This window comes from Aspergillus nomiae (genome assembly GCF_001204775.2).
Source record: "Aspergillus nomiae NRRL 13137 chromosome Unknown contig00438, whole genome shotgun sequence".
In the NCBI taxonomy this organism is placed as follows: Eukaryota; Fungi; Ascomycota; class Eurotiomycetes; order Eurotiales; family Aspergillaceae; genus Aspergillus; species Aspergillus nomiae.
The window spans coordinates 1-23,216 of NW_015378493.1; the positions used below are offsets into that span (position 1 = coordinate 1).

The window sequence follows — 23,216 nt, forward strand, 5'->3', positions numbered from 1 at the left end:
CTCGACGTGACCTCCCAAACCACTGAGCAGGAACTGTTCGCCAAGAACCCTGTGTGCATTCTGTCCCCAGAAGGAGAAATCGGGCCCTTCTGGGTGAAGGGCGAGCTGGTGCGATCTGATGTCAGGGATGGCGAACCTGGTATCCCGATCATCATGGACGGCCAGTTCATCGACATTGAGACCTGCGAGCCCATCAAGGATCTCTACTGGGACGTGTGGAACTGCAACTCCACCGGCGTCTACTCCGGCGTCCAGAGCTCCATGAACGGCAACGGTGACGACGACTCCAACCTCGACAAGACCTTCCTACGTGGTCTCCAGAAGACGGACGCCGACGGTGTCGCGCAATTCCAGTCCATGTTCCCCGGCCACTACTCCGGCAGAGCTACCCACGTCCACGTCGTTGCCCACGTCGGTGCCACCCAGTTGCAGAACAACACCCTCACCGGTGGCCACGTCGCTCATATCGGTCAGCTCTTCTTCGACCAGGACCTCGTTTACAAGGTCGAGGCCACGTACCCTTACAACACGAACAATGTCTCCATCACCACCAACGCCGATGATCACGTCGTCCAGGATGAGACTGAAGATAGCGCTTCTGACCCCTTCTTCGAGTATGCTTTCCTCGGAAATGCTCTTGAGGATGGTATCTATGCTTGGATTACCCTGGGTGTCAATGTCTCGGCCAGTTATGACACTAGCTATGCTGCTACCTTGACTTCCTCTGGCGGTGTCTCCAACTCCAACAGCAACCCCGGTGACGCTGTTAACTTCTGATCTTGCATATCAGCGGCTGGAAGCAGGTTATTGAGGTAATCTAGCACATGCCATTGTATTTGTGTCCATTTCACTCGCTACCTTTATCTGGATGCTCTTGTTATTAAGTAGTCACTTTGCTTTCTTGTATCTAAGCCTTACCAATAGTACTTGATGTCGTTTTAGACCAATCTTCAATTCAAGAATTTGAAGGCCATAGACCACTTCATGTGAGTTGCGAGGCTGAAATATCCAAGCTGGGGAGAAGTCAGACCGGACATCCGAGAAGCTTTGTCTTTACCGCATAGCTAGTAAATAGGTGACATAGTGTTCCGAGGATGTAAGACTGTCACAACTGCTCGCAATCACAGGACACTATGCTGGTCGAGTAGAAATATCCCTACCATATTTCCACTGATGCGTTCGGTGTATTGCAATAGGCTAGACCTGTGCAGACCAAGGAAAATTAATAAAACAGGAGGTGTGTTTCGCTCCGTGTGTACTAATTGCTAAAGAGTGACCTACTGATGTAATTAAACTATGAAGGAGGAGCATACCGATAGTCAATGGCATAGCTATCGATATTATTAAGAAATTATAAATCCTAGAACATATGGATAAGCTTAAAAGCTAGGCAGCCTTTAAAAATGGAACCGGAATAGAAACATCCCGTACTAAAAACTTGACCCAGCGATATGGGCCGTGCTTATTGATGTTTCAAGCCCAATTTGGAGGAGTATGAATGGGCCTGAAGCAAAAATAGAGGGCGATCGCTGATCCACTCTCGGGTTCGGGTTCGGGTTCGGATGCGGGACCATCAGACCCTAAGTTGCTGCTTGTTATTCGTTCAATTCAAATTAGACTTATCATGTTTAAAATTTAGGCAGCATCTATATGTTGTATGGAAAATCCTAATTGAGAAGGGTCTAGATTAGACGATGGCGAAGAGGAGGGTATGGTTTCAACTTGAGAACAGGAAGGAATTGCACTTGTGGATTACATTCATACTAGCAGAGCTGCATTCTTAAAGTCTCCCGGTGTTCTTATCTAATCCTTGAGGAAAATTCCTTATTTGGCAAAGGGCAGTTTCGTCATCTGCTATATCTATAGTAGTACACTTTCCTGGTGTGAACCTTGTTTGATCGAAAACTCCCGGGCCAAGCGCCCGCAGGATCGACACGCTCTTGGCACCTATGTATCTGCGCTGGTAGAGAGATACTGCTAGATCTGGTTCTCCGTAATCGTTGAAGCTAGCTCCGTACAGCCTCAAGCCTAGCTATAAGCCAAGAAAAGTCTAAGATGAATGTAAATACATAAAATCTGGCTGCCTTGAGCAAAGCGGATACGAAACGCGATGTCTCCATCAACCGCAACTCTCACCATCTCTTGGCTTCGTTCAGGAAACATGTATATAAGAGCGAGCTGTAGGAAGTAAATATGCATCAGTTCATCCTGCGATCTCAAGACGCAATCAACATCTCAATCCTCACTATCCTCACGCAACACCACAAAACACCAAGTATAACACAATGAACCTGTTGGATACTCGCTGGAAACTCCCTCTTCACTGCTTCCAGATATTCCTAATCGTGATGGTGATCGGTCTTTCAATCCCTCGGCTCTTCATGAAGAATCAGCCCCGTACACGAGCTAGCACAATCGGTCTCGGGATGGTACGCCTCTATCATTCCGTCCCCAAAAAAGCCCACAACTAACTATATGAACCAATCTAGAGCGCAAAATCCTTAGTGATCATCCTCTACCAACTGTTAACCGAGCACGTCGCCGCCCTCCGCAAATGGGGAAGTCTGAAAGCATACACGATGCTCAATGCCCTGGAGGTCGTCTTCTGGGCTGCAGTCACGGTCTTGACTATCCAGGCCAATGTGCAGATGTGTGTGGCGCCGGGCTGCATCTTGGGGTGGGGTGTGGCTATCACGAGTATTAATCTGAGGTACAGTAGTTGTGAAGATTGGATGTAGGTATTGTGTGGCTGATGCAGTTTGGGAACAGTGTTTTGGCGATCTATGCCACTGTTTTAACCTATCGTGATTGGAAGCAGTGTAAGGGTGGGGCAAGGTCTGATGGGTATAAGAGGGCCCATGAGTTGAGGTGTAGTAGTCCTGTTCCCAGTGCGTGATTGGGATTTGGTGGCTTGGGGTGTTTATGAGGCTATGTCTGGTTCTGTTGTGTTTTATGTATGCTTCTATTGTTGGTTTCGGGTTTTGGGATAGATATACTGATTTCATTTGCTCAGAAGTCTATACGGAAGGTAGTTATATACTTATAAAGTCCATATCATATTTACAAGCAGAGTGATGTGTGTACCCTATCATTGTTTTCCCAAACTACAAGAATCTCACTTACAACAACCTGTACAAATATTTGCTGATCAAACCAAAGGCTACATTCTCAGATAGCGCACAGGTGAATACGACAGGAAGCCTGCTCGAGAATTTCTTAGACAGAAATGAGATCTTTCTCCCCGCTGCAAGTAAATTAAGCTCTCTGGCACATCCCTACACACCAACGCATATATAGTATCCAAGCCACAAAGCATGGCAATCAGCACCTACATGCGGATTCCATTTGTTGAAATCATCGGAACTAATGTGAAAGTCGTGCTGGATCTGCCAGCAGCCATCGCCATCCTCGGTAAGGTGCCATTTCTTGCAAGTGTCAATGGTGTCTGGCATTGGCTGAGCAGTCTTCACTGCGACGCAGTAGTGGTAGCCCAGTAGAATCTTGCACGATGAGCCCACCGCTGGATTCCATTTGATGAACTGATCCTCGGTCAGGTAAGTGAACCTTTTATTTACAATGCCCCAGCAGTCGTCTCCTGGTTGGATCTCATGGTATAAGACGCAGTCAGGCGGGGTTCCTGGTTGAATGGGGGAGGGAGCAGTTGTAGGAGGGAGAGTAGGTGTTTCCACAGCACTCGGTGTGGTGGTATGTGCGGTTGACGTTGGTGTCGTTGATCTCGTAGAGTCTAAACTATCTGTTAGCTCTATCGCCTCATGTTTTAAGTCGTTGGTGATTATGTGTAAACGTGGCAATAGACGCACCAGTAATACCAACACAAACATAATTGTCCTTCCAAAGGAAACGGCAAGTGGAACCAATGGCTGGATTCCACGTGTAGAATTGCTGGAGTGCAATGCCGTATTTGGTGGCTATCGTTTCGCATTCATCACCATCGATGACGTAATGCCATTTGTTGCCTACCTCGATGAAATTGTTAAGATCAGCCATTGAGCATAGCAGAGATAGCCCGACAAATGGGAAGATAGCCTACAATTTGCTGGGATACCTGTTTGGTGTGGTTGGGGATCTGATGCGGAAGGTCCTTTACTGGTCTTGCTTGGAACTGTAGTCGAAGACCCGGTAGTGGGCGTCACAGAAACAGTGGAAGACTTAGATTCAGTGCCCACGCAGACATAATACCCTGGTTGTATACCAATGCATCCCTTTCCAATGGAGCTGTGGTTTGAGTTAGCTTTGGCTGATTCCATCTTGCTGCTGTCCGTTCGCGACACATGGGCTTACGGATTCCATGAATAGAACTGTTCAAGAGTAAAGCTCCCATATTCGTCCTGGATTGTATAGCAGGTCTCTTCTGGATGCACTAGATGATACTTGGTGCAGGATGAACTGACGCCACTTTGCGTTGGAGCCGCTGTGCCGGAGTACGTGAGAGTGCCTGGAGGATTCGAAGGTCGGGTAGCAGTGGTGGATGTTGTTGCCGAGGACGGTGCTGCGACACAGTAGCTCGATCCACGAGTCATGACACATGACAGTGACAGAGATGGGTTCTAATCAAGTTTCAGTAATTTGAATTCTCTGTTACAGGAGTGATCAAGAAGCCACACGCAACTAATTTGGGAAGTCCAAGTCCCAACGGGAAAAGACAAAGTAGTCTGAAGGGGAGAACATAAACTGACCCAAAGTCGAAATTGCTGCCTCGTGATCCCAAAGTAGTCTTCAATGGGCTCGCAGCTGTCGCTCAATCCAATGTCGTTCACCCAGTACTCGCAGTGATCAACAACGTATGGATCAGTCGGCCCGGTCGCACTTTCACCATTGGTCCACGCAGTAACTGATTTGCAAAGAAGAACCTGAAGAAAGATACAAACCGCAATCATTTTGATAACTGTATCATCGACGGTGAAGGTCTTGATATTCAGCAAACTGCCTGGCTTAATGATGTAAAAATAGGGATCATATAGACGTGGGTGAGAAGCAGATGTGTAGACAGTACTGGTCAAACCGGTGGCACACCTAGACAGGGTTAGGATCAGGGTTAGCCTGTAGCATAGCTGTATAACCTCTGGTATAAGCTGATCCTGCTAGGTTGACCGCGATTTGGTTAGGACCGACTAGTTGAAAGACCTGGACGGACCTGTGCTATTCAGGGTTCACCTGGTTCGGCATACGCTAGACAGTTGTCGCTTTCTATGCAACTCTCGTACGAGGCCACAGGACTTTCACCTGGTAGGGTATTATCTATTGCGGAAACTATTTGGCGCTAGCTACGGAGTATTGGAAATCCATGGCTCTAGGCACCTGGCAGTGTAAGAAGTTATGTTTTCATGGGATTACGTGACAGAAGCAGATTCATCTTCACTCCCTTCGGATTCTTCCAAGAAACATCTAACGTATCCCTCAAGGGTAGTGTTCCCATCCATACCATCGCCGTCCTCTTGATCCCATTCATCTTCAGATTCTCCAAACCCCTCAAAACGCTTCTCCGTATCCGCGCCTTTCAAACGTAGGAACTCGAGCATCTCTTGATCGTCACGTTGAATGGCCACACGTAACGCCCGGTGTCCATACACTGCGGCCTCTACCCCGTTTTCGAATAAAAACTGAAGCATGACTCTGTCTCGGCGCTGTGTTGCTAGCCTTAAAACAGCGGCATAAGATAGGGGAGCCCCGTGACGGAGTAGCAATGCGATAATATCATATTGTCCATCATCAACTGCCCGGTACAGCGGGGAGGGGCGATAGCGGTCTGGATCAGCACCTTTGTCCAGCAGGTATTTGACTAGATCCACATTCCCACACCTAACTGCCAAAAACAGTGGTGGAGGGTCTTTCGTGCGAGGGTCTGGAAGTCGGCACCTCATGGGCTTGTCATCACGTAAGCTCCCACGATAGAAGTTCACCTGAGCACCAAAGTCAAATAGGAGCGTTATGATTTCCTGGTGATTCATTTCAATAGCAGCAAGTAAGGCCTTTTGGATCTGGACAATGTCTGCTGCACTGTATCCAGCAGCCCTCAGTGGATGAGCCGAAATGTCTCGGCTGAATGGATACAAATCTTCGTCTGAGTCCCACTCAGCCTCGTCTTCCCATCTCTCCTCGGGAAGAGCTTCGCCTCTCCAGCCAGGTGCCGGTGGGAATCGAGACTTCTTTCGGGCGGCTCTGAGCCCGATTAAAAGCTTTTCGACTCGACCTATGTTTCCCTGCCTGGTGACGAATGCTAGTGCAGACCCGTGGTAGTAGCGACTGTTGTACTTATACAGGTAATCGTATAGCGTGTGAGTGAGATGACGATTTGTCCGTACAAGTGCATAGACATCTTGTTGACACCGCAGATACGATGCGATCAAGAAAAGCGTCTCATTTGGTAGGTCAGTAAGATGCATTGCATTAGAGGGACGCTGTCGGGAAAGGTTTAAGGAGTATGGAACGAAGCCTAAAAGCTCTGCAGTGCAACAGGTGTTCCTTATGTACAGGGACTTAGCCTCCGTACTAGTGACTTAGAAAAGAAAAGGTTATTCTAGACCCCGATGGACCACTGCTTTGTTCCCCACTTTATACCTAAGCTTGGCGTCCAGGTTTCTTGTCAGACTCCGCTGCTCAACTCTCAAGCTGTAAGAATGGTATCTGCACAGGCCCGGGTTGCATGACAGAAGATGGTGACTGTGACGCAAAAGAGGCCGAATCCTGCACTGAATGGATTAGTAGTACCATGATCACTCCGGCTTCCACTTATTCCACCCAGACAGCGACGACAACCTGTAAGATAATTAGTGCTTGCAGTGTGAAGGGAACCACTGTCACCAAGACAGTAGACGAGGATGGTTTGGTCGAAGCGACTGTGACACATATTGATAACGACGTGCCAACTGATGCTTCAGACGATTCTATTGTCCGTTCTCTTGAAAGCTACTACTCCAGTTATTGGTCCGCTGTGGATGCGACTTCCACTAGCTCCACCACCGCCAGCACTACTACTACTACATCTTCCGCTGGCGGCGGCCAGACCCATGAACCCATCCCCAACTCCCTTCTCATCCTCAGAGGGCATTTAGAGGATGACCATTTTGACTCTTCCGTTAGCCACTATTACAAGTGGTACAGTGTCTACTACAGCTACAGGCACCAGGTTACCGAGAAGGATACCTGCGCGTTATCGGGCAAGGTCGATGGACCCGTTAAGAGCGATGAAGGCGAAGAGTATCCAACCTCGCTGGGGCCATTCATTTCAGGCCAGTATACTGGCTGTTTGTACAGTGGAAGCAAGCACAGGCCTGGGTCTGTGAAGTGTGACAACTCGGAACTCCCTTTCACCTGTCTGGGGTACAATTATAACGCTCATGCAGCGGACTGGAGCTGTGGGAAGACCTACACGAAGGATGGAACAACGCATTACACTTATTACTATAAAGCCCTTGAGTGTCTAATCTTGTGAGGTACGGTAAACTCCAAATGAACATCTACTTGTGATAATACGGCAACTGAGCCTCCTAATAACTTCACTCAAATACTTTCGCGGTTCCAAGACCATGAACATCTAGCATACGGGCTAGTGATCTCCAACGGAAGAAACAGTAGACCTGAGCCTTGTAAATTTAGCAAAGCCCCATAGGCCGCTATATATGTAATGACGAGGGAGCAAAGTATATCTCTCCAGTAGCCAGGTGCAATCTATTAAACGGAGGACTTAAAATGAAGCTTCAGTCGCGAACAATCTGCTTTCCTCGCTTAATTTACTGGGATAGAAAGCCCGGCCTACTCATCGTCAAGGGCCTTTTCGCTAGAACTAAATTGGCTTCTCCTATGACACAGTGCACATATCTCCCATCTGGAGGGGATACAGCAATCCCCAGCGGCATTGTTGCTGGAAGGTGCATAATATCTTACACTGTTAACAGACCACCATGCTACCAGCCATTGAAGAAGGATGTAATGCTATGGTAAACGTACCTTTCGACAATATCCCGACATTGCAAAGATCTTATATACATTATCCTCTTCCCCTAGGATGAATAGGAAACAAAACACACCGTTAATACCCACAGAATTACGCCTGTTGGAGGGTGGTCTGTTTAGGTCCAGCCCCTGCGCGTCTCTATGTTAGATAGTCACTCAGCTGAGGTGAAACCTGAAGTTGTCATTCCGTACCTCCTATACCATCTCTCACTCTTTCCTCTATTCTGTTCTGATCTCCACTTCATTTCGGGCGCCGTCGTTGCCAAATTAACTGATCTATACTGCCTCTTCCTATTTAGTACTGCAGCTGCTCACGAGCATTACCTCCACCACACCAGCGCTTTGGGTCGTTCGTTCGCCTTGGACCCATCAATGTCTCCGTTGTCTCTGTTGTTTCCATCGTCGCCCTGTATGATTACATGCACTCGATGCCTAAGCCAGCCCTTTACCTGGTGATGGAAAATATGGCTCACTGGAAAGTTATTTCTACGATCTTCTCCAGACGGGACAAATTGGTACACGAGGCAATGAAGCATCCCATCGCACAGGTGTACGCCATGATGAATCCCAAGATCTATGTATGATTGGAACGGGCATTATTTGCGGTTGGTATGAGGATCTAACATTTATATTGTCGATGTGCGCGGCGGCAAGCCACTGAGAAATACGGATATTGCTTGTATTAGTTTGGCGGACTCGAAGGTTAGCCCTATACGAAACGTCTTGAGGTCATCATTCAAAGGGAGCACACAGGGAAACATCAAAAGATATTAGCTTTGACTTGTAACATCTCCGAAGAGACTTCACAAGTATATATAAAAGGTCACAAGGAAAGAGCAAGGACTTCATGACGAGGTTCTTTCAGGAGGACTTTCTCCAAGCGACCTGCTCCTGTCTTTCAGGAACTTTCCAACGTTGAATGCAACGGCATCACGAGATAATTCATAAAACTAGCCCTAAGCTTGCAGACTCAGCAGTCAGTGTCGTCAATCCTGCGGATTGACAAAGATTTTCTTTCCGCTAACTTTGCCGGTCATGAAAGTGTCAAGTGCATCCTGTACTGAATCTAGCCCACCTGGAAATATATACGAAGGGTTTGAAAAGATCCGGCCGCTAGACAAGCCTTTCGGGAGGTACTCGTGAAGATACCACAATTTGGCGTCTTTGTTCTCATCTCGTGACACTAGGACATCCGAGTACCCTGCCCATTCCTTCTTCACATTCTTTGGTAGGTGTGAGTCTGCTGGCGTGGGACTTGTCGACCAAAAAAGGCCACCGTTCTCCGCGAGCAAATTGCCGAGGAGTTCTGTTACTTCTGAAGAACCAATCGCATCAAAAATACCGTCGTAGGGCCCATTGGCTTTGAGTACCCCCAGAAGCTGCTCTGTTGGCTTAGTATGGTCGATAATGCATGATGGACCACGTCGCTGTACTAGATCACAGTTGGCAGGGGACGATGTCGTCACCACCTCATACCCAGCGTCTGTTGCATATTGCACAGCCAAACTACCAACCGAGGATGAACCACCATATATCAAGATTCTCTTGCCGTTTGCGGGAGCCCTTCCATTGATAGGTGGAAAATCAAGTTTCATACACACCGAAAGAGCAGCAACAACAGTCGCTAAGTTGGCCATCACGCCAGAGCCTTGTTCCAAGGAAGTTTGACTGTCTAATTTCACGAGGTTCTCCTCCAGAGCAAGGGGATACTTCTGGAAGGCACCAAACTTGTTATCGCCAGCTGCTCGGCCCCAACAAGCAACTGCGACGCGATCGCCAACCTCGACTGCATCAACATTTGGTCCCACCGAGATGACTGTGCCCGCAAACGTGTATCCGAGAATTGCCGGGTATTCAATCTGGAACATTTCCCATCTATCGTTCAAAGATATTAGCCGAAAAATCAGTTATACGCGCTTGTTCGAGTATCAAAAAAGCACCCGAAAATAGCAGGGAATGCCGCAACCACCCTTTTTCTCACCTCTGGATCTTGGCTTCAATGGGGTTGAAAGCAATCGCCTCATTCCGCACTAGCACTTCTCCAGGGCCCGGTACCCAGGTTTCGATCTGTTCAACCTCAACCGAGGCCCGTGGACTCTTCACTATAGCTGCCCTGTTCACTTCCATCCTGCAGTTAATAGGCGAGCTCGAGTTGTATCCTATGGGAACAGGGGTATTTATATCCACTGGCCCCACATGATCGTTTGCATCTTGCGTGTGGGGCTCATCATTATTAATCCATATTGAAAATTATTCAGCTAATTTCGCTTAGAATCGATGTCCCCAACACTACCATGGGTTATCCATATCAAAATATGATATGGATGATTAGATGGATGATAAGCGTGCCGTGGGCTGAATCCTCGAAACTCCAGCAAAGACCTCAGAACAGGTGGACTAAACATCGCCTTCCATCGTCCTAGGAATGTGCTATAGAATGATTATATATATTGTCGTTTGATGTCGGCTGAGACGCACTCCTCCTGTCAATTGTGTGGCTACCTTGGAGTTCTCCCTCGATTGTCGACTTCCAATTAAACCATGAAAGATAGTCCATGCCCCAAATCCCAACATTCTGTTCACATTGTTGTAATTTTGTGTCAGCATTTACCATTGCATACGCCTGGAGAGTGGGACCGATTGCCTGAAAGAGTAGTTACAGTAACATAGCTGCTGGTTCTGAACACATGATTCTTGAGGTCTCTGTATTGTACATTTACAGCACTTTTAAATGCTCAGTTCTCCACTGAGTATAGAATTGAATGTGTCATTGCCTCTCTTTTTGTAATACATACCTTGGTAGTTTAAATCCCACGTCTTCTAGCTATACTCGCAAATGATTATGTGACCAAATACCTACGCGGAGTTCCTAGGGTTGCAACCCCGTGGATCTACAGTGTTCTGGCCGTGTTTTACACATGTCAAATTTTCTTTTCGTGTCTAAGGAATCTACAATGCAGGATGCATACTTTTAATATTATTGAATAAGTGTCATATTGCCTTCAAAATCTAGTAATATCCCTATTGTAGCTCGATAGATACTTTCCACAGTATATAATTTTCAAAGTAATGGAATGGCATATCAGTGGTAGAACCAGGTAATTTTATCAAAACCAAGCGTGGTGACACCGTGATTCTATCATCCGGTTTTACGGTTATTGTACTTCCATTGTGATCAAATTAAGTATACATCCTGCACCGTGTCTTCAACCCTATGACCTCTGCCTAGGTACCAAAAGCCTTGCTGAAGCTTCTCGAAAATGGCCATCCACTACCAAGCCACCTCGGAGAGATTAACATATCATCCATCTCTGCCGAGTACCAGCCCTCTTCAGGACGAGAGACACTGAAAGCAAGGAACAAAGATGAGATCCACGGCTAGAGTTAGTTTCGGGGCGGGTTCGGGCTCAAGATCTAGCACCCGTCCCCGACCCGATGCTGGATAGGGTTTTTAATAGGCTCTGCTGCCCCCGCCCCGAAGCCGCGCCAAGTTAGGTCTAAAATATCCCCGCTACTCGGCCTAGGCCCTAAATAGATAAATGTGCTGCTTACTTAGTAGTTAGTAACCCGGAACCTTATCTATATAGGTTTAGGCTAGAACTTTAAATTGAAGCTTTGTATTGAATAGCGATTGTGTCATCTGTCTAGACCATTGGCCCCACGCCAGGATATTTTCGTAGCCTCGACAATACTTGATCCACGTGTAGCCCCGACCTGGTATGCTCAACAATGGATACAAGTCAGCAAGCCAGCTATGGACAGATAATCTGAAACTGCTTCAGTTTGCTCAATGGGAAGAGAGAAGAGATTACGGAGTAAGCCGAAGACCCGCCAACATGTATCGATTACTTAAACCTTGATAAAGTGGGGGGTTACAATTAATAATAAGACCGTCGCAGAAGAACACGGAGGAAGACGCACGTCCCTTCTGGGCAAAGACCCTGAAAAAAAAAAAAGAACCTGGAGAATCTCCTCAAGTCTCGTCGGACCGAAGGGTGAAAGCTGATGAAACTGCACTTATTGTGTCTTCATTGGCTATGGCATATAACTATCCTGACGTTATGATATTATCGAGTACTATTTTCGGCGTGATTACTTCTGAGCATTCTGACCGGCAGATTCGTAACTCTGCATCAAACACCAATATCCAGGAACATGGTCGCGCCAGATCGCACCAAATCCACTGATATCCCGACGCCAGTCGCGGTGCAACTCCGCAGCGACAGCGGCCCAATTGAGGAGCTGCACACCATGCTGAGCAAGACGCTTATGGGATGCTTCCCGCGTGTGTTCCGCAAAGGTTCCACTCGCATCGGTCACCAGGAACACATCATATCCCTGTTCGACCAGGCTAAGAGCGGGAAAGGTCGCACAGATTTCGGTTAAAACACCGCTAAGAACCATGGTTATTACTGCACAAGTAAACCGTTTCGTGAAGTACTTACCTAATGACAACCTGCTTCTTTCCAGTCGCCTTGATGGCTTGCACAAAATCTTCGTTGTCCATCGCGTTGATTTGTCCAGGGCGCCGAATGAGGGGAGCATTAGGAAGTTCGTCAACGATTTCCTTGGCAATAGGCCCATTGGGTCCCGTCTCAAAGGAGGTGGTCAGAACGGACGGCGCCCCATAGTATTTAGCGACCCTGACAAGAGCCAACACGTTGTTCCGGAACTCGCTCGGTTCGAAATCGCGGACCAGCTGAATCAGACCCGACTGGAATGCTCGTCAGTAACTGAACTCGCTTGTGTGATCATGTCGGGCTCGAGGCAGACAATCGATGACGGCAGCCGCTTACCTGGTGGTCGATAAACAGAAAGACACAGTTGTCCTTGTCAAGACGGGTATAGGTAGGAGGAGCCATGGTTGATGGTCGCTGGAGATGAAATTCCTTGATTGCTGTTGTTTGTGTAGTATGGGCACGAATGGATTGGAGCAGAGGTCGAGGGGATTTATATGTGCTTTTCTCGCTCTGCTACATTGCGAAATCCCAGCAGAAGGAGCTCCGTTGGCACTGGATTATGAGAAACTTACCAAGCTCAACGTAACTACCCAACTCTATCACAAGTAACCTTCCATCGACCCGTGTGCAGGGACTTGCCCTACGGAGGATTGGCTGTTTGACTCTGTCCGTCTGGGGTAAAGTTCGGATGACGTCATTGGTTCCGCTGACGGTGATTATTCGAGAATGACAAAGCCAGAAGGACCTCCAGAACCATGACACTTCCACGGGTCCTATTGGCTTTTGAATTGCACGGTAAAGTTCTCCATGACATCTAGACTCGACTGGAGCAGAACTCGATGGATGTCTCCTGTAAGAAAAACCACGATGGAGTTTATCGAATGAAGAGGGAAAATATGATTGGACGGCCCATGATCTTTTGCCGCGGGCTCGAGCTTCCTAGCGCTGCAATATGGTGGCGATAGATCGTCGTCCGCAATTCATCCCACGCTTGCTGTATGGGGAATTGATGGTCAATGACCAATCATCACTCCCAGAGATACCTCGTTCCAACCTTGTTCCTGTGAAGATGTGAAAGCTCCGGTTCTAAGCGATTTGCAGGGTATTGTTTCCTATATCTCGATCCTTTTCCGTCGCGAATCGACAGCTACAGATATAGTGTCGGCGTGCAAAGCATGGCGCCCCACGCGAATTTCTGGCACAGTGAGCCAGAAACACTACCTACACCCAAGGAACCCCCTCCTTTTGCTGGCCGCATCGGTGCGAACCAACAGTTCTCTCTGGAGAAAAACAACTGTACAGATACGGCGATATTGGAAAAATACCCGGATGCGGCCCCGTGGGTACCATGGAGAAACTCTTTATCACCAAAACAATTCCTTGAGCTAGGGTTGTGGAAAGCAGCGGCCATTGAAGGCGTAGGTGTGTGACCATCAGTAGAGCAATTTTCCACCAAGTGCGGAATTGATTGAGGTGTTCATGATTAGGGACCTGCTTGCTCGTGTATCTAACTATCCTCTTCCCCATCGGGCTGGCGCAAAATATGAAGTGAGCCGTCCGATTGGTTTTGACTTCACACAGAGCGAGTTGATGTTAACCGAGTAGCAAAATAGTAACCTTGCGACCGGCCCCGTGGTGCCCACCTTAATCGGCAGCCTGGTAGTGATGTTCATGCTCCCTTTATTCATCTATGCTGTCGGTCCGGTTTCTGGAGCCCATCTCAACCCCATGATCAGTTTTGCTGCATTCTTCGGTCGCTTGATGACGTTCCCGAGATGCGTTCTATACGTTGCATTCCAGATATTCGGTGCGGCTATCGCCGGTTGGCTGGTACGAGCGAGCCTTGATACGAGATCTGTATGTCATTCACTGCTGCCCCTTGACATTCAATCATGTACTTTTTGGATCTGGTCGTACCTTTCCAATCCATCGTCCTACCAACAGGACTTGCTAATACGCATCGACAGTTCATGGTTCCAGGCTGTTATATGGACGTCAACCAGGTCTCAGCCGGTAGCGCGTTCGTGATTGAATTTGTAACGGACGTGGCACTAATCTTCCTCGCATTTGGCATTGGCCTTGATCCGCGGCAGCGTGTAGTATTCGGACCGACATTAGGGCCCATTTTCGTCGGAATTGTGCTAGGAGTGTGTATCTTTTCGACTGGGATCATTCGTCCAGGCTATACCGGGTTTTGTACGTTACTCCTAGTGACTTTGCTGGAAGAAGAGCAAACAATATGCTAACAAATGGAAATAGCAGGACATCCAGCCCGATGCTTCGGAGCGATGGTCGGGTCGCATTTTGCGTCCTATCATTGGATACAGTGGATAGCGCCACTATGCGCGTCTATCGCCCACGGGTTATTGTACTATTTCATACCGCCATATGAGCGGAAGTAGGCATGAGCCGTGACCACAAGAAACCTCTTGCTCCCACCACTGCCAAAAACCACTTCGATGATGTATTTGGTGCCTCGATCCTCTAGTATGGCATGACATTTTGAGGAAGGGAGTCTGGGCTCCATATTGTGGTATTCTGTTTGGATTCCCATCAGAGTTGAAGAGATGCGAGAGGCCGAGGACAAAAGATCGACAGATACGAGCATCGCAAATGAAATCGCATGTGTGTACATGTTTTGTGTCAAATACAGTCCTGTATGGAACGATACTGTCATGTGCGAAAGGGTCCAGGGAACAATTAGAGTTGGTTTCGGGGGGAGGTTCGGGTTCAAGATCTCGGACCCGCGCCCGACCCGAAAAATCTAGACCTAAATAGATAAGCTATTATTGATATGGTAATTAGATACCATATCTATATAGTTTTAGACTAGCATCTTAATTTAATAACAGTCTGCACTTGTCAGGGATTAGTGCAGCTTGTGAACTCATCTCCACACAATAGTGAACAAGGTGGCGATGTTATCTGTTGCGATGCGGAGGATGTTCTCTCAGTCCGTCTCAAGGACGAGGATAAAAAACTATTGATCGAACCCATGTTCACCAGCATCCACCAGGTCGTAGATAGGGCTGGATCTCTATGCATTATGTTGTCCGAGGCCCTTGCGCAATATGTGGCACAGCGAGTTTGAAATGAGATTGAACTTCGAACTGTTCTGAGATTTCTGTACCCAGTGGCTCGCTCAGCCCTTTATCTTTCCGTTTCTTCTTCTTCTTCTTCTTCTTTTTTTTTTTCTGACGCTCGTAGCATATGAGCGAACACACGTTAAATATACCACGAAAACCCATCCTGTGAACCCCACACTGAACTAACTTGACTGTAGCCAGGGATCTGCCAGTAATTCTTTCGCAGTAGCCCGACCTTCCGGTTTCCATTGAAGCATCTTCCGCATAAAGCAGAGAAATGATCTTTGTTGTGTATTTCGCAAGTTGCATTCTAATGTCTCCAGAGATATGGAGGGAATTTCAGCGTTACCCTTCCAGTTACCTAAGTACATCCATCAGTCACGCGTAAACAGGGGTAAGCCGAGAAAAATAAACCGTAATCATACCATCGCGATCAAAGAAATTGTTCGCATATTCGCTTTTTTGAAGCATTTCTTTTGGCGGCGCGCCCATTACTGCTATCATCCCGGCGAGGTGGTGACTGTCTGAAACGTTCCCGTTTGAATCGCGGGCGTAGAAGAGATGCCTCTTTTGAAAAAGACCCCAGGCCTATACAAATCGTTAGTGTTGGGCAGAATGAGACTTGTCATACGAGATATACATACAAGAACCCCTACATTCCAAATATCAATCTTTGAGTCCCATGGTATCCGTAGTACAACCTCTGGAGCACGGTAAACCAAAGGTTGAACATCCTCCCATTGCTTCCCTACACTCGAGCTAAAGCGAGCCTCTCCGAAGTCAGCCAGAATAGGACGACCGTGCACTTTCGGAATCTCTAAATCCCGAGATTGATAGATCACCCGATCGCCATCAATCTTACGGGAACTGGGACTAGATTTCTCTGCTTCCTCAAAAGTATGGCAGAAGTACGAGAAGGCAATCACGTGGACTTGGACAACATGTGACCTCGAGCTATTATTGATTCAACCTGAATTCAGGAGATATCGAACCTGCAATTATCCATAGTTTTTGAGACCAATGGGGTGATCTCATCCGTTGTAACAGTCTAGTATTTCTCTACCCCTGCAGCGGCAGCTCATTTCAGTCCAATGACATTAAGATTGTTGGTAATCTATCAATGCTAAGAATCTCAAGGTCCTGCTAGATCATCTCCTTTGCTTCACGATTCCTGTACACCAAAGGGTGCCACTCGCTACCTTCCAGGTGACCCTAATTTTCATATAATATACCCCCGACCACCCACTATACGATCTTCCATCAGCTAATTCTAAGGTACAATAACTTCCTTCCACATGAAAATCGCAAATTCTCCCTCCGCTGGGGTACCAACATATAGCGAGACATCCATTCCAGCCAACTCGAAACCCATGCTGAGATAGCTCTGGATAGCGGGATAGTTGACATTCGACACTTCTAGCCACATATGGCGAATTGGCCACCTAGCAGAGCCAAGCCTTTCCGCATAACGGACGAGATTCCGTCCTATTCCTTGCCGTCGGTACAGCGGATCGATTTCGATATCAGTGATGATCAGCCGAGCGTTCCAACTGGAGAATTTGGCGGATATAAATGCGACAATCTTGTTATGATGGTCCGTGGTATCAGGATCTATTATCGGTGCATCCTTAGCAGATATTGCATTGGTATCCTCGACTACCACTGTGAAGCAATCCGGTGACTCATCCTCCGCGTCCGAGTCGTCGTCCTCTGGAAAAGATTTGTGCAAGGGACTGTCCAACTGGACCGCCTTTATGTCCAGTCCAAATCCTTCGCCCCTGGAGCCAAAGTTGGATGTTTTGGATTCAATTTCAAAAACTCGATTTGTCTCGAAGGAGCTATCTATCGTCCGCATGGGCGCTTGGTCATCCGAGGTCGCGAGGCGGTATTTGAGACCCCTTGCAACATCTGTGAACGGTTGGTCATGGACATCTGGCACAGTAGTTTCCATAATAAAGGGTGTTATAAATGGGATGGAAATCTTTTGCGGCAGGGAAAGGTTTAATAAGCGTGTTGCGAGCTTGGTAGGTGACCAGGCGGAGACAGCCTAGTGGGGCATATTTATCTCGCTACCTCGGTGGTGGAGTTCAATACGAGGTGAATCACATCACTAGCCAACTGCTGAGCCAGTACGCGTGTAGCCTACTCGCTGTCACAATCATAGGGATATAAAAAAGACGCAAAGCCAAGCAAAAAAGAAGCATTCTTCAAGTCAGTTATTGCACAGTATGGAACAGAATTATTCATGATACTTGACAAGTAGAAAGTGATATCCAGATTTTAAAGTGAGATTGAGGACCTCCAAAATCTCGACTGAGAGAAAATTTCAAAGCTAGCATCTGTACAGTACTAGTGCCCAAGTCGTTCGTGACTCAAAGCCTGAGCAAATATAAGACATGCAACCCTCATTATTTGGGAGACGATAGCTTGGGAACAAAATACTGAACAGCACACAATCTGGTATCATCAATATTTAGGCAAGGCACAAGCTGCCGTACAAGTGGGCGCAAAATGATATTAGCGAGGTATAGTATATAGAGATGCAAAAGGAATCTGATGGCTTCATTAAGTCGACCAGACCACGTATTTGTTCAGTAACCCTGGGACTGTTCAGCTACACAAAAAAGCAATCCAAGACAAAAGTTTGCATGCAGCCAACAAAGCCAGATGTATTAAATATAGGTGTTTATCTACTTCGTCTGCGAACTCCGCTTTAATTCAGGCAATGCCCATTTAACCATCCACTGGGACTGTAGGATGTCCTCAACTGTTGGTCGTTCTTCAGGCCGGAATACCAACATTCGACGCATCAAATCAATAATGGCAGTTGCCTCCTCCCTGCCAAACTCACAGCCACGTTTTTGTCGAGACTTCTGCACAAAATCCTCAAATGCTAATTCAATTACAGGCCACACGTGACGGTCTTCTTTTGGGAGCCCGTTATTGTCAAAAAATTGGCTTCGTTCCGGCCAGTGCATCCACCAACTTGAGGGTAAAATACCGAGCGCATCGACTTGTTGTGATACTAGTTCATCTGCAGAGGCAAAGTCAGTGCTGAAAATCGGCTGCATGCCAAGTATCTCCCAGATTGTTGTGGCCAAGCTCCAGATATCTGCTGAATATGAGAGAGGCGCCTCTGGTTCAAATCGGGCTTCTGGAGGTCGCATTGCAAATGGTGTATGGCAGTCTTTACTGTGGCGAATTTCCAGGTCTGGGGCAAATGCCTCACCAAAGTCACTGAGAAGTATATGTGTGTCTGATACTAAGAAGTCTTCGGCATTTTTGCCAAGGTAAAGGGGTACGACTTCCTTCGATGGGACATTTGGTGGAAGCGGCTTCCCATCACGTTCTGTAATGGAGACTGTCTCAGGCTCACCATACCTTTCATATAGCTTCTCAACAGACAGGTGATCAAAATCCGATGATAGTTTAACTAGGATATTGCGGAGATGGATGTCTGATTATACAGAACTCATCAAGATTAGCCGTATAGAACAAAGCAGGTCACCGATGAACTCAGTCATCATCATCGCTCACCTCCATGAACGTAGCCCCGTGAATGAATGTAAGCAATAGCCAATGTGAGACCACCAGACAGCGCGCGCGTAACTTCAAGAGGGAAGAGACGACTAAAAGACGCTTCTCGAAGATTGCCCTGGGCGGGTATCGTGGTATAGCATAGATGTGTTCCATTGGGTCCACTGAGCTCAAATTCATCTAATGGTGTGCGAATAGAGTCATGTCCTGGGTTTGCAAGAGCTCGGAGGATTTTGGTTTCACGCAAAGGCGCCTCCGCTGTACCGACTTTAAGAGCAACATAGCGGTGTAGACAAGTATCCAGGGCTAGCCATACAGTTGAATACCCTCCAAAACCCAGCTTGTCAACAATGCGGTATCTCCCGTGAAGCACATCTCCTATCATAATAGGGTGGTAACCCCCTGGACCATACTTTTCAAGTGATTCCGCGCCGTCAACCCAGTTGTATTTAAAATGGCAGCCTTGCGTATGTTCATCATGCGAAATTCTTGTTGAATAAACGGCGGCACTCGGTCCCGGAATACAAACCTCAGACCTCCAAGGACAGAAAATGGGCAGTGGACGTAATAATAAATCAGAAAACTGGGATAAGCCAAGAATATTTCGAAGGGCTGTCTTGCTGCAGCGCGTGATGATAGGGAGAGTGGTTAATGTCAAGGGAGAAACTTAAGCGTGGAAAAAGTCAGTGGGGATCGGGAAGTGCCGCAGCGCGAACCACCTGCATACACTATGGAGTACAAGGTCTGGCTAGGACGTTGAGTCTTATCTTGAGACACGCCAAGTACTATCTGGACATATTACGTTAGATGTAAAAAACTTTTGGTTTACCCTAGAACGCTCAATGGTATTTAATACGATATTTTTTGTTTTAATAACCTATATGCATCTGTATGTCTCACAGTAGCAGAAGTACACTGATCTCAAGTTCGTACTGGGAATCCGGAATTAGAATATGCGCGATAGAATCCAAACAGCGGGTTCAGTAAGTCTGGCACCCTGGACTCCCTTTGCTAAACTAGAAGACCTAAGTTATTGTTGTTGCTCCGAGCGTCGCGTAAGGGCAATGAACCTTAGACGATCTGGTGAACAGGGTGCACCACACGCCCAAGCCAGGCTTCAAAGCCTCTAAAGCCAGTATTCCAAGTGCAAAGTACCGGAGGGTATACTACCCGGCAGAATCTAACCAAAAAAGCGAAACACGAAGATAATCGACTGGATTCCAGCTTTGGATTATTCAAGCGTTCTTAAGGAAATTATGCGTGATGTCGGTCGCCCGGAGCAGGGAAAATGGTTCTTGAACCCAAATGCGCTCGAGCAATGGTAGGAAAATGAATCTTCCAGGCTGTGGTATCTCTAAAGCGTAAAGGTGGTTTTATTCAGATCGTCATGTATATCCTACTAAATATTTAAGGGAGGAACTGGAAAAGGAGTCTTATCTTACGTCTCCCTCCACATCTTATACGACCTGTTCGCTGATATAATAGATAGATCCATCATCATCGGACATTTGGGATAACGCCTCAGCTTCCATGACAATCACTTTGCTTTGGGATATCACACTAGTTCAATGATGTCCAAGCTGCTGAGAAGCATAGTAAGGCAAGTGATATCATTCTGGGAAATTTTATTGGAAAAGCTCCAAAGAATTACAAAGGATATCTGCCTGTCGGTGACTTACAGGATAGATGGATGAGCGAGGGCTTCATGCGAGGCTAAGTGGAAGACATCACTCATTACATCACTAACATTATGGGTGAAGATCCAGTTTTCGGGAAAGACCAAAGAGACTGTGGAACGGAAGTGTTGCGAAATGTAAGAGGGCTTTGCATATCTTCTCAAGCCTTCCTTGGAATCCCCGGTTGAATGTGCCAATTTTGACATCACATATGCACGTACAAGTATAACTATGCATGAAGCTCGCACGTCGCGTTATCAGCCAAAGGTTGGAAATGCAGCAATACCAGCATATCTTAACCAGATAGGGATGCAAAATTCATTTAGATGTCAGAGCTGTCAGGCCGCACAGAAAACAAGAGGTCATCTACTAGTTGAATGCAGAAAACGGCGCCACCAAAGACAAGAAGATCTACTTCGAGCTATACAGTCTACACTGATGTGTCGGGATGCTTATGAAGTATATGACTGCGTAGACCTAGCTTTTCAAAATATTTATGGATCAAAAAATAATTGAAGCATGCCAAATAGTACTGGTCATTTAGTTCCAAATACTATGATCTGTGAGCGGATGAGGCATCTATCCCGACCTCTCCCTTGCGTCTCCCTTGCGTCTCCCTTGCCTCTGCTTTCGTCCCGCACCGGCCACACTAAAATGTTGGAGAATAATCACCTTATCCAATGAGCTATCAAGGAATGCCCACAAATGCTCTGAGCGCATCGTTATTATACAGCAAAACCCCGACGTGGAGAATTAGACAGATTTATAAAATTTCCCTATATTGGGGTTTTAGGGAATTTTATATGGTAATGTATTTCGGACACCGAATTAGATCGCTTATAATGAGTAAATCTCCTATAGCAGGGTCGCTTATACATTCAATAAGAACGCCCTGACTTTCGTTCATCTCCGCTATACCCGCGGCATACCAGAGCGTGTTCCACTTGTTGCATTCCACGACAGTTTGATGGATAACGGCAAGCTAGCCTGGCAGTTTTATGGGACACATATAAAGCCACCATGCCCGACTATGTGTTTTACCCACTTCACATACAGATTTAACCTTTCTCGAAAGACATTATCTGGAATGAGTAATTGGTTGACTGAATTATGACACCCCGCAAGTCAGGCGCTGGGGCAGACCAGCGCACACAAACATTCCGCATCAGCTTCAAAAGGACACTCGCCGCCTATCTCCCAGCGAGAATGTATCTCCGATACAAAGAGTTTGACTGGGTTAATATCATATTCATGACTGGAATGCACCTTGCTGTGTGCGTTGGTGCTTTCCGGACCCCTTTTCAACTTAAAACTGCGATTTGGATGTGCCTATATGATTATCTCATCGCCCTTTCTCTCACTGCTGGTATGTACATCTAGCTATCTTTCAATCATTCTGGAGGTCCAGAGGATGACCTTTGTCTCCCAATGTAGGCTATCATCGCCTGTGGTCTCACAGGTCGTACCATGCTTGTCTAGCGCTCAGGATATGCCTGGCTACATTAGGAGCTGGTTCATTCCAATGGTCTATTAAATGGTGGTCATATAAGCATCGTGCACACCATCGTTATATCGATACCGATTTAGATCCATATAATGCTCGCAAGGGTCTCTTATATTCTCATATCGGCTGGCTGTTGTTCAAGGATGAAGGTAAACGGGCTGGGAAAATAGATGCCGCTGACCTAAATGAGGATCCTGTTGTTATCTGGCAGCAACGCAATTATGTTCCTCTATCCCTCTTGGCTGGCATTGTGTTTCCAAGCCTGGTAGCCAGCTTATGGAATGACTTGCCGGGAGGTATTGTTTATGCGTCCTGCCTCAGGGTTGTTTTCCGCTGGCACATGACGTTTTGTACCAATTCGCTGGCACATTATATGGGAGAGCAACCTTTCGATGATCGTCATTCTCCGCGCAATCACCTTTTCACTGCTCTCCTGACTTTAGGGGAGGGATACCATAATTTCCATCACGAATTTCCCAACGACTACCGAAATGGAATTGAGTGGTATGACTATGACCCCACGAAGTGGAGTATATGGATCTGGAAGCAACTGGGTTGGGCATCCCAGCTTAACCAAATCCAGGTCAATGAGACTGAGAAATCACGTCTGCAACAACTCCAGAAGCGTCTTGACAACAAGCGTGCGACGCTTATTTGGGGTCCCGACCTAGACGAACTCCCTGCAATTGAGTGGGATACATATGTCGAAGAAGTCAAGAATGGTGCTCGGCTTCTGGTTATAGAAGGGGTCGTGCATGATGTTACGGAGTTTATGGCGGTCCACCCTGGCGGAAGGGCGATGATAACCGCCAACATTGGAAAGGACGCAACTGCTATGTTCCGCGGTGAAGTATACAACCATTCCAATGCCGCGAATAATCTACTATCCACCATGAGAGTAGGCGTCATCATTCCTCGTAATGATGGTGATGCCGGGGATAGCCACACCTCGGCAGTATCAACAGGTCTATCCCGTTGA

At 47.1% G+C, this 23,216-nt stretch overlaps 8 protein-coding genes across 8 annotated transcripts; 4 read left to right on the forward strand and 4 right to left on the reverse strand.

Moving 5' to 3' along the window:
* On the forward strand, positions 1-777 carry ANOM_010530 (intradiol ring-cleavage dioxygenase; the record flags this gene model as incomplete). Its single annotated transcript, XM_015555786.1, has 1 exon — positions 1-777. A coding segment is annotated over one exon (744 nt), but the record flags the coding sequence as incomplete, so codon positions are not given.
* A 1,508-nt stretch (positions 778-2,285) lies between these two features.
* Positions 2,286-2,896, forward strand: ANOM_010531 (uncharacterized protein; the record flags this gene model as incomplete). Its single annotated transcript, XM_015555787.1, has 3 exons — positions 2,286-2,429; positions 2,490-2,710; positions 2,770-2,896. The coding sequence occupies 3 exons, from the start codon at positions 2,286-2,288 to the stop codon at positions 2,894-2,896; spliced, it is 492 nt and encodes a 163-aa protein (XP_015402448.1).
* A 379-nt stretch (positions 2,897-3,275) lies between these two features.
* On the reverse strand, positions 3,276-6,404 carry ANOM_010532 (uncharacterized protein; the record flags this gene model as incomplete). The annotated part of the gene is made up of 6 exons (XM_015555788.1): positions 3,276-3,745; positions 3,822-3,977; positions 4,052-4,236; positions 4,303-4,568; positions 4,698-5,034; positions 5,356-6,404. The coding sequence occupies 6 exons, from the start codon at positions 6,402-6,404 to the stop codon at positions 3,276-3,278; spliced, it is 2,463 nt and encodes an 820-aa protein (XP_015402445.1).
* A 2,556-nt stretch (positions 6,405-8,960) lies between these two features.
* On the reverse strand, positions 8,961-10,101 carry ANOM_010533 (zinc-binding alcohol dehydrogenase family protein; the record flags this gene model as incomplete). Its single annotated transcript, XM_015555789.1, has 2 exons — positions 8,961-9,849; positions 9,956-10,101. The coding sequence occupies 2 exons, from the start codon at positions 10,099-10,101 to the stop codon at positions 8,961-8,963; spliced, it is 1,035 nt and encodes a 344-aa protein (XP_015402446.1).
* Positions 10,102-12,066: 1,965 nt separating this feature from the next.
* ANOM_010534 (isochorismatase family protein) lies at positions 12,067-12,836 on the reverse strand (the record flags this gene model as incomplete). The annotated part of the gene is made up of 3 exons (XM_015555790.1): positions 12,067-12,367; positions 12,420-12,688; positions 12,771-12,836. The coding sequence occupies 3 exons, from the start codon at positions 12,834-12,836 to the stop codon at positions 12,067-12,069; spliced, it is 636 nt and encodes a 211-aa protein (XP_015402443.1).
* Positions 12,837-13,609: 773 nt separating this feature from the next.
* On the forward strand, positions 13,610-14,836 carry ANOM_010535 (uncharacterized protein; the record flags this gene model as incomplete). Its single annotated transcript, XM_015555791.1, has 5 exons — positions 13,610-13,856; positions 13,922-13,982; positions 14,048-14,291; positions 14,402-14,630; positions 14,694-14,836. The coding sequence occupies 5 exons, from the start codon at positions 13,610-13,612 to the stop codon at positions 14,834-14,836; spliced, it is 924 nt and encodes a 307-aa protein (XP_015402444.1).
* Positions 14,837-18,210: 3,374 nt separating this feature from the next.
* On the reverse strand, positions 18,211-19,442 carry ANOM_010536 (protein kinase domain protein; the record flags this gene model as incomplete). The annotated part of the gene is made up of 2 exons (XM_015555792.1): positions 18,211-18,977; positions 19,058-19,442. The coding sequence occupies 2 exons, from the start codon at positions 19,440-19,442 to the stop codon at positions 18,211-18,213; spliced, it is 1,152 nt and encodes a 383-aa protein (XP_015402441.1).
* A 2,401-nt stretch (positions 19,443-21,843) lies between these two features.
* ANOM_010537 (acyl-CoA desaturase) lies at positions 21,844-23,216 on the forward strand (the record flags this gene model as incomplete). Its single annotated transcript, XM_015555793.1, has 2 exons — positions 21,844-22,099; positions 22,168-23,216. 2 exons carry the CDS (start codon positions 21,844-21,846, stop codon positions 23,214-23,216), a joined length of 1,305 nt encoding a protein of 434 aa, XP_015402442.1.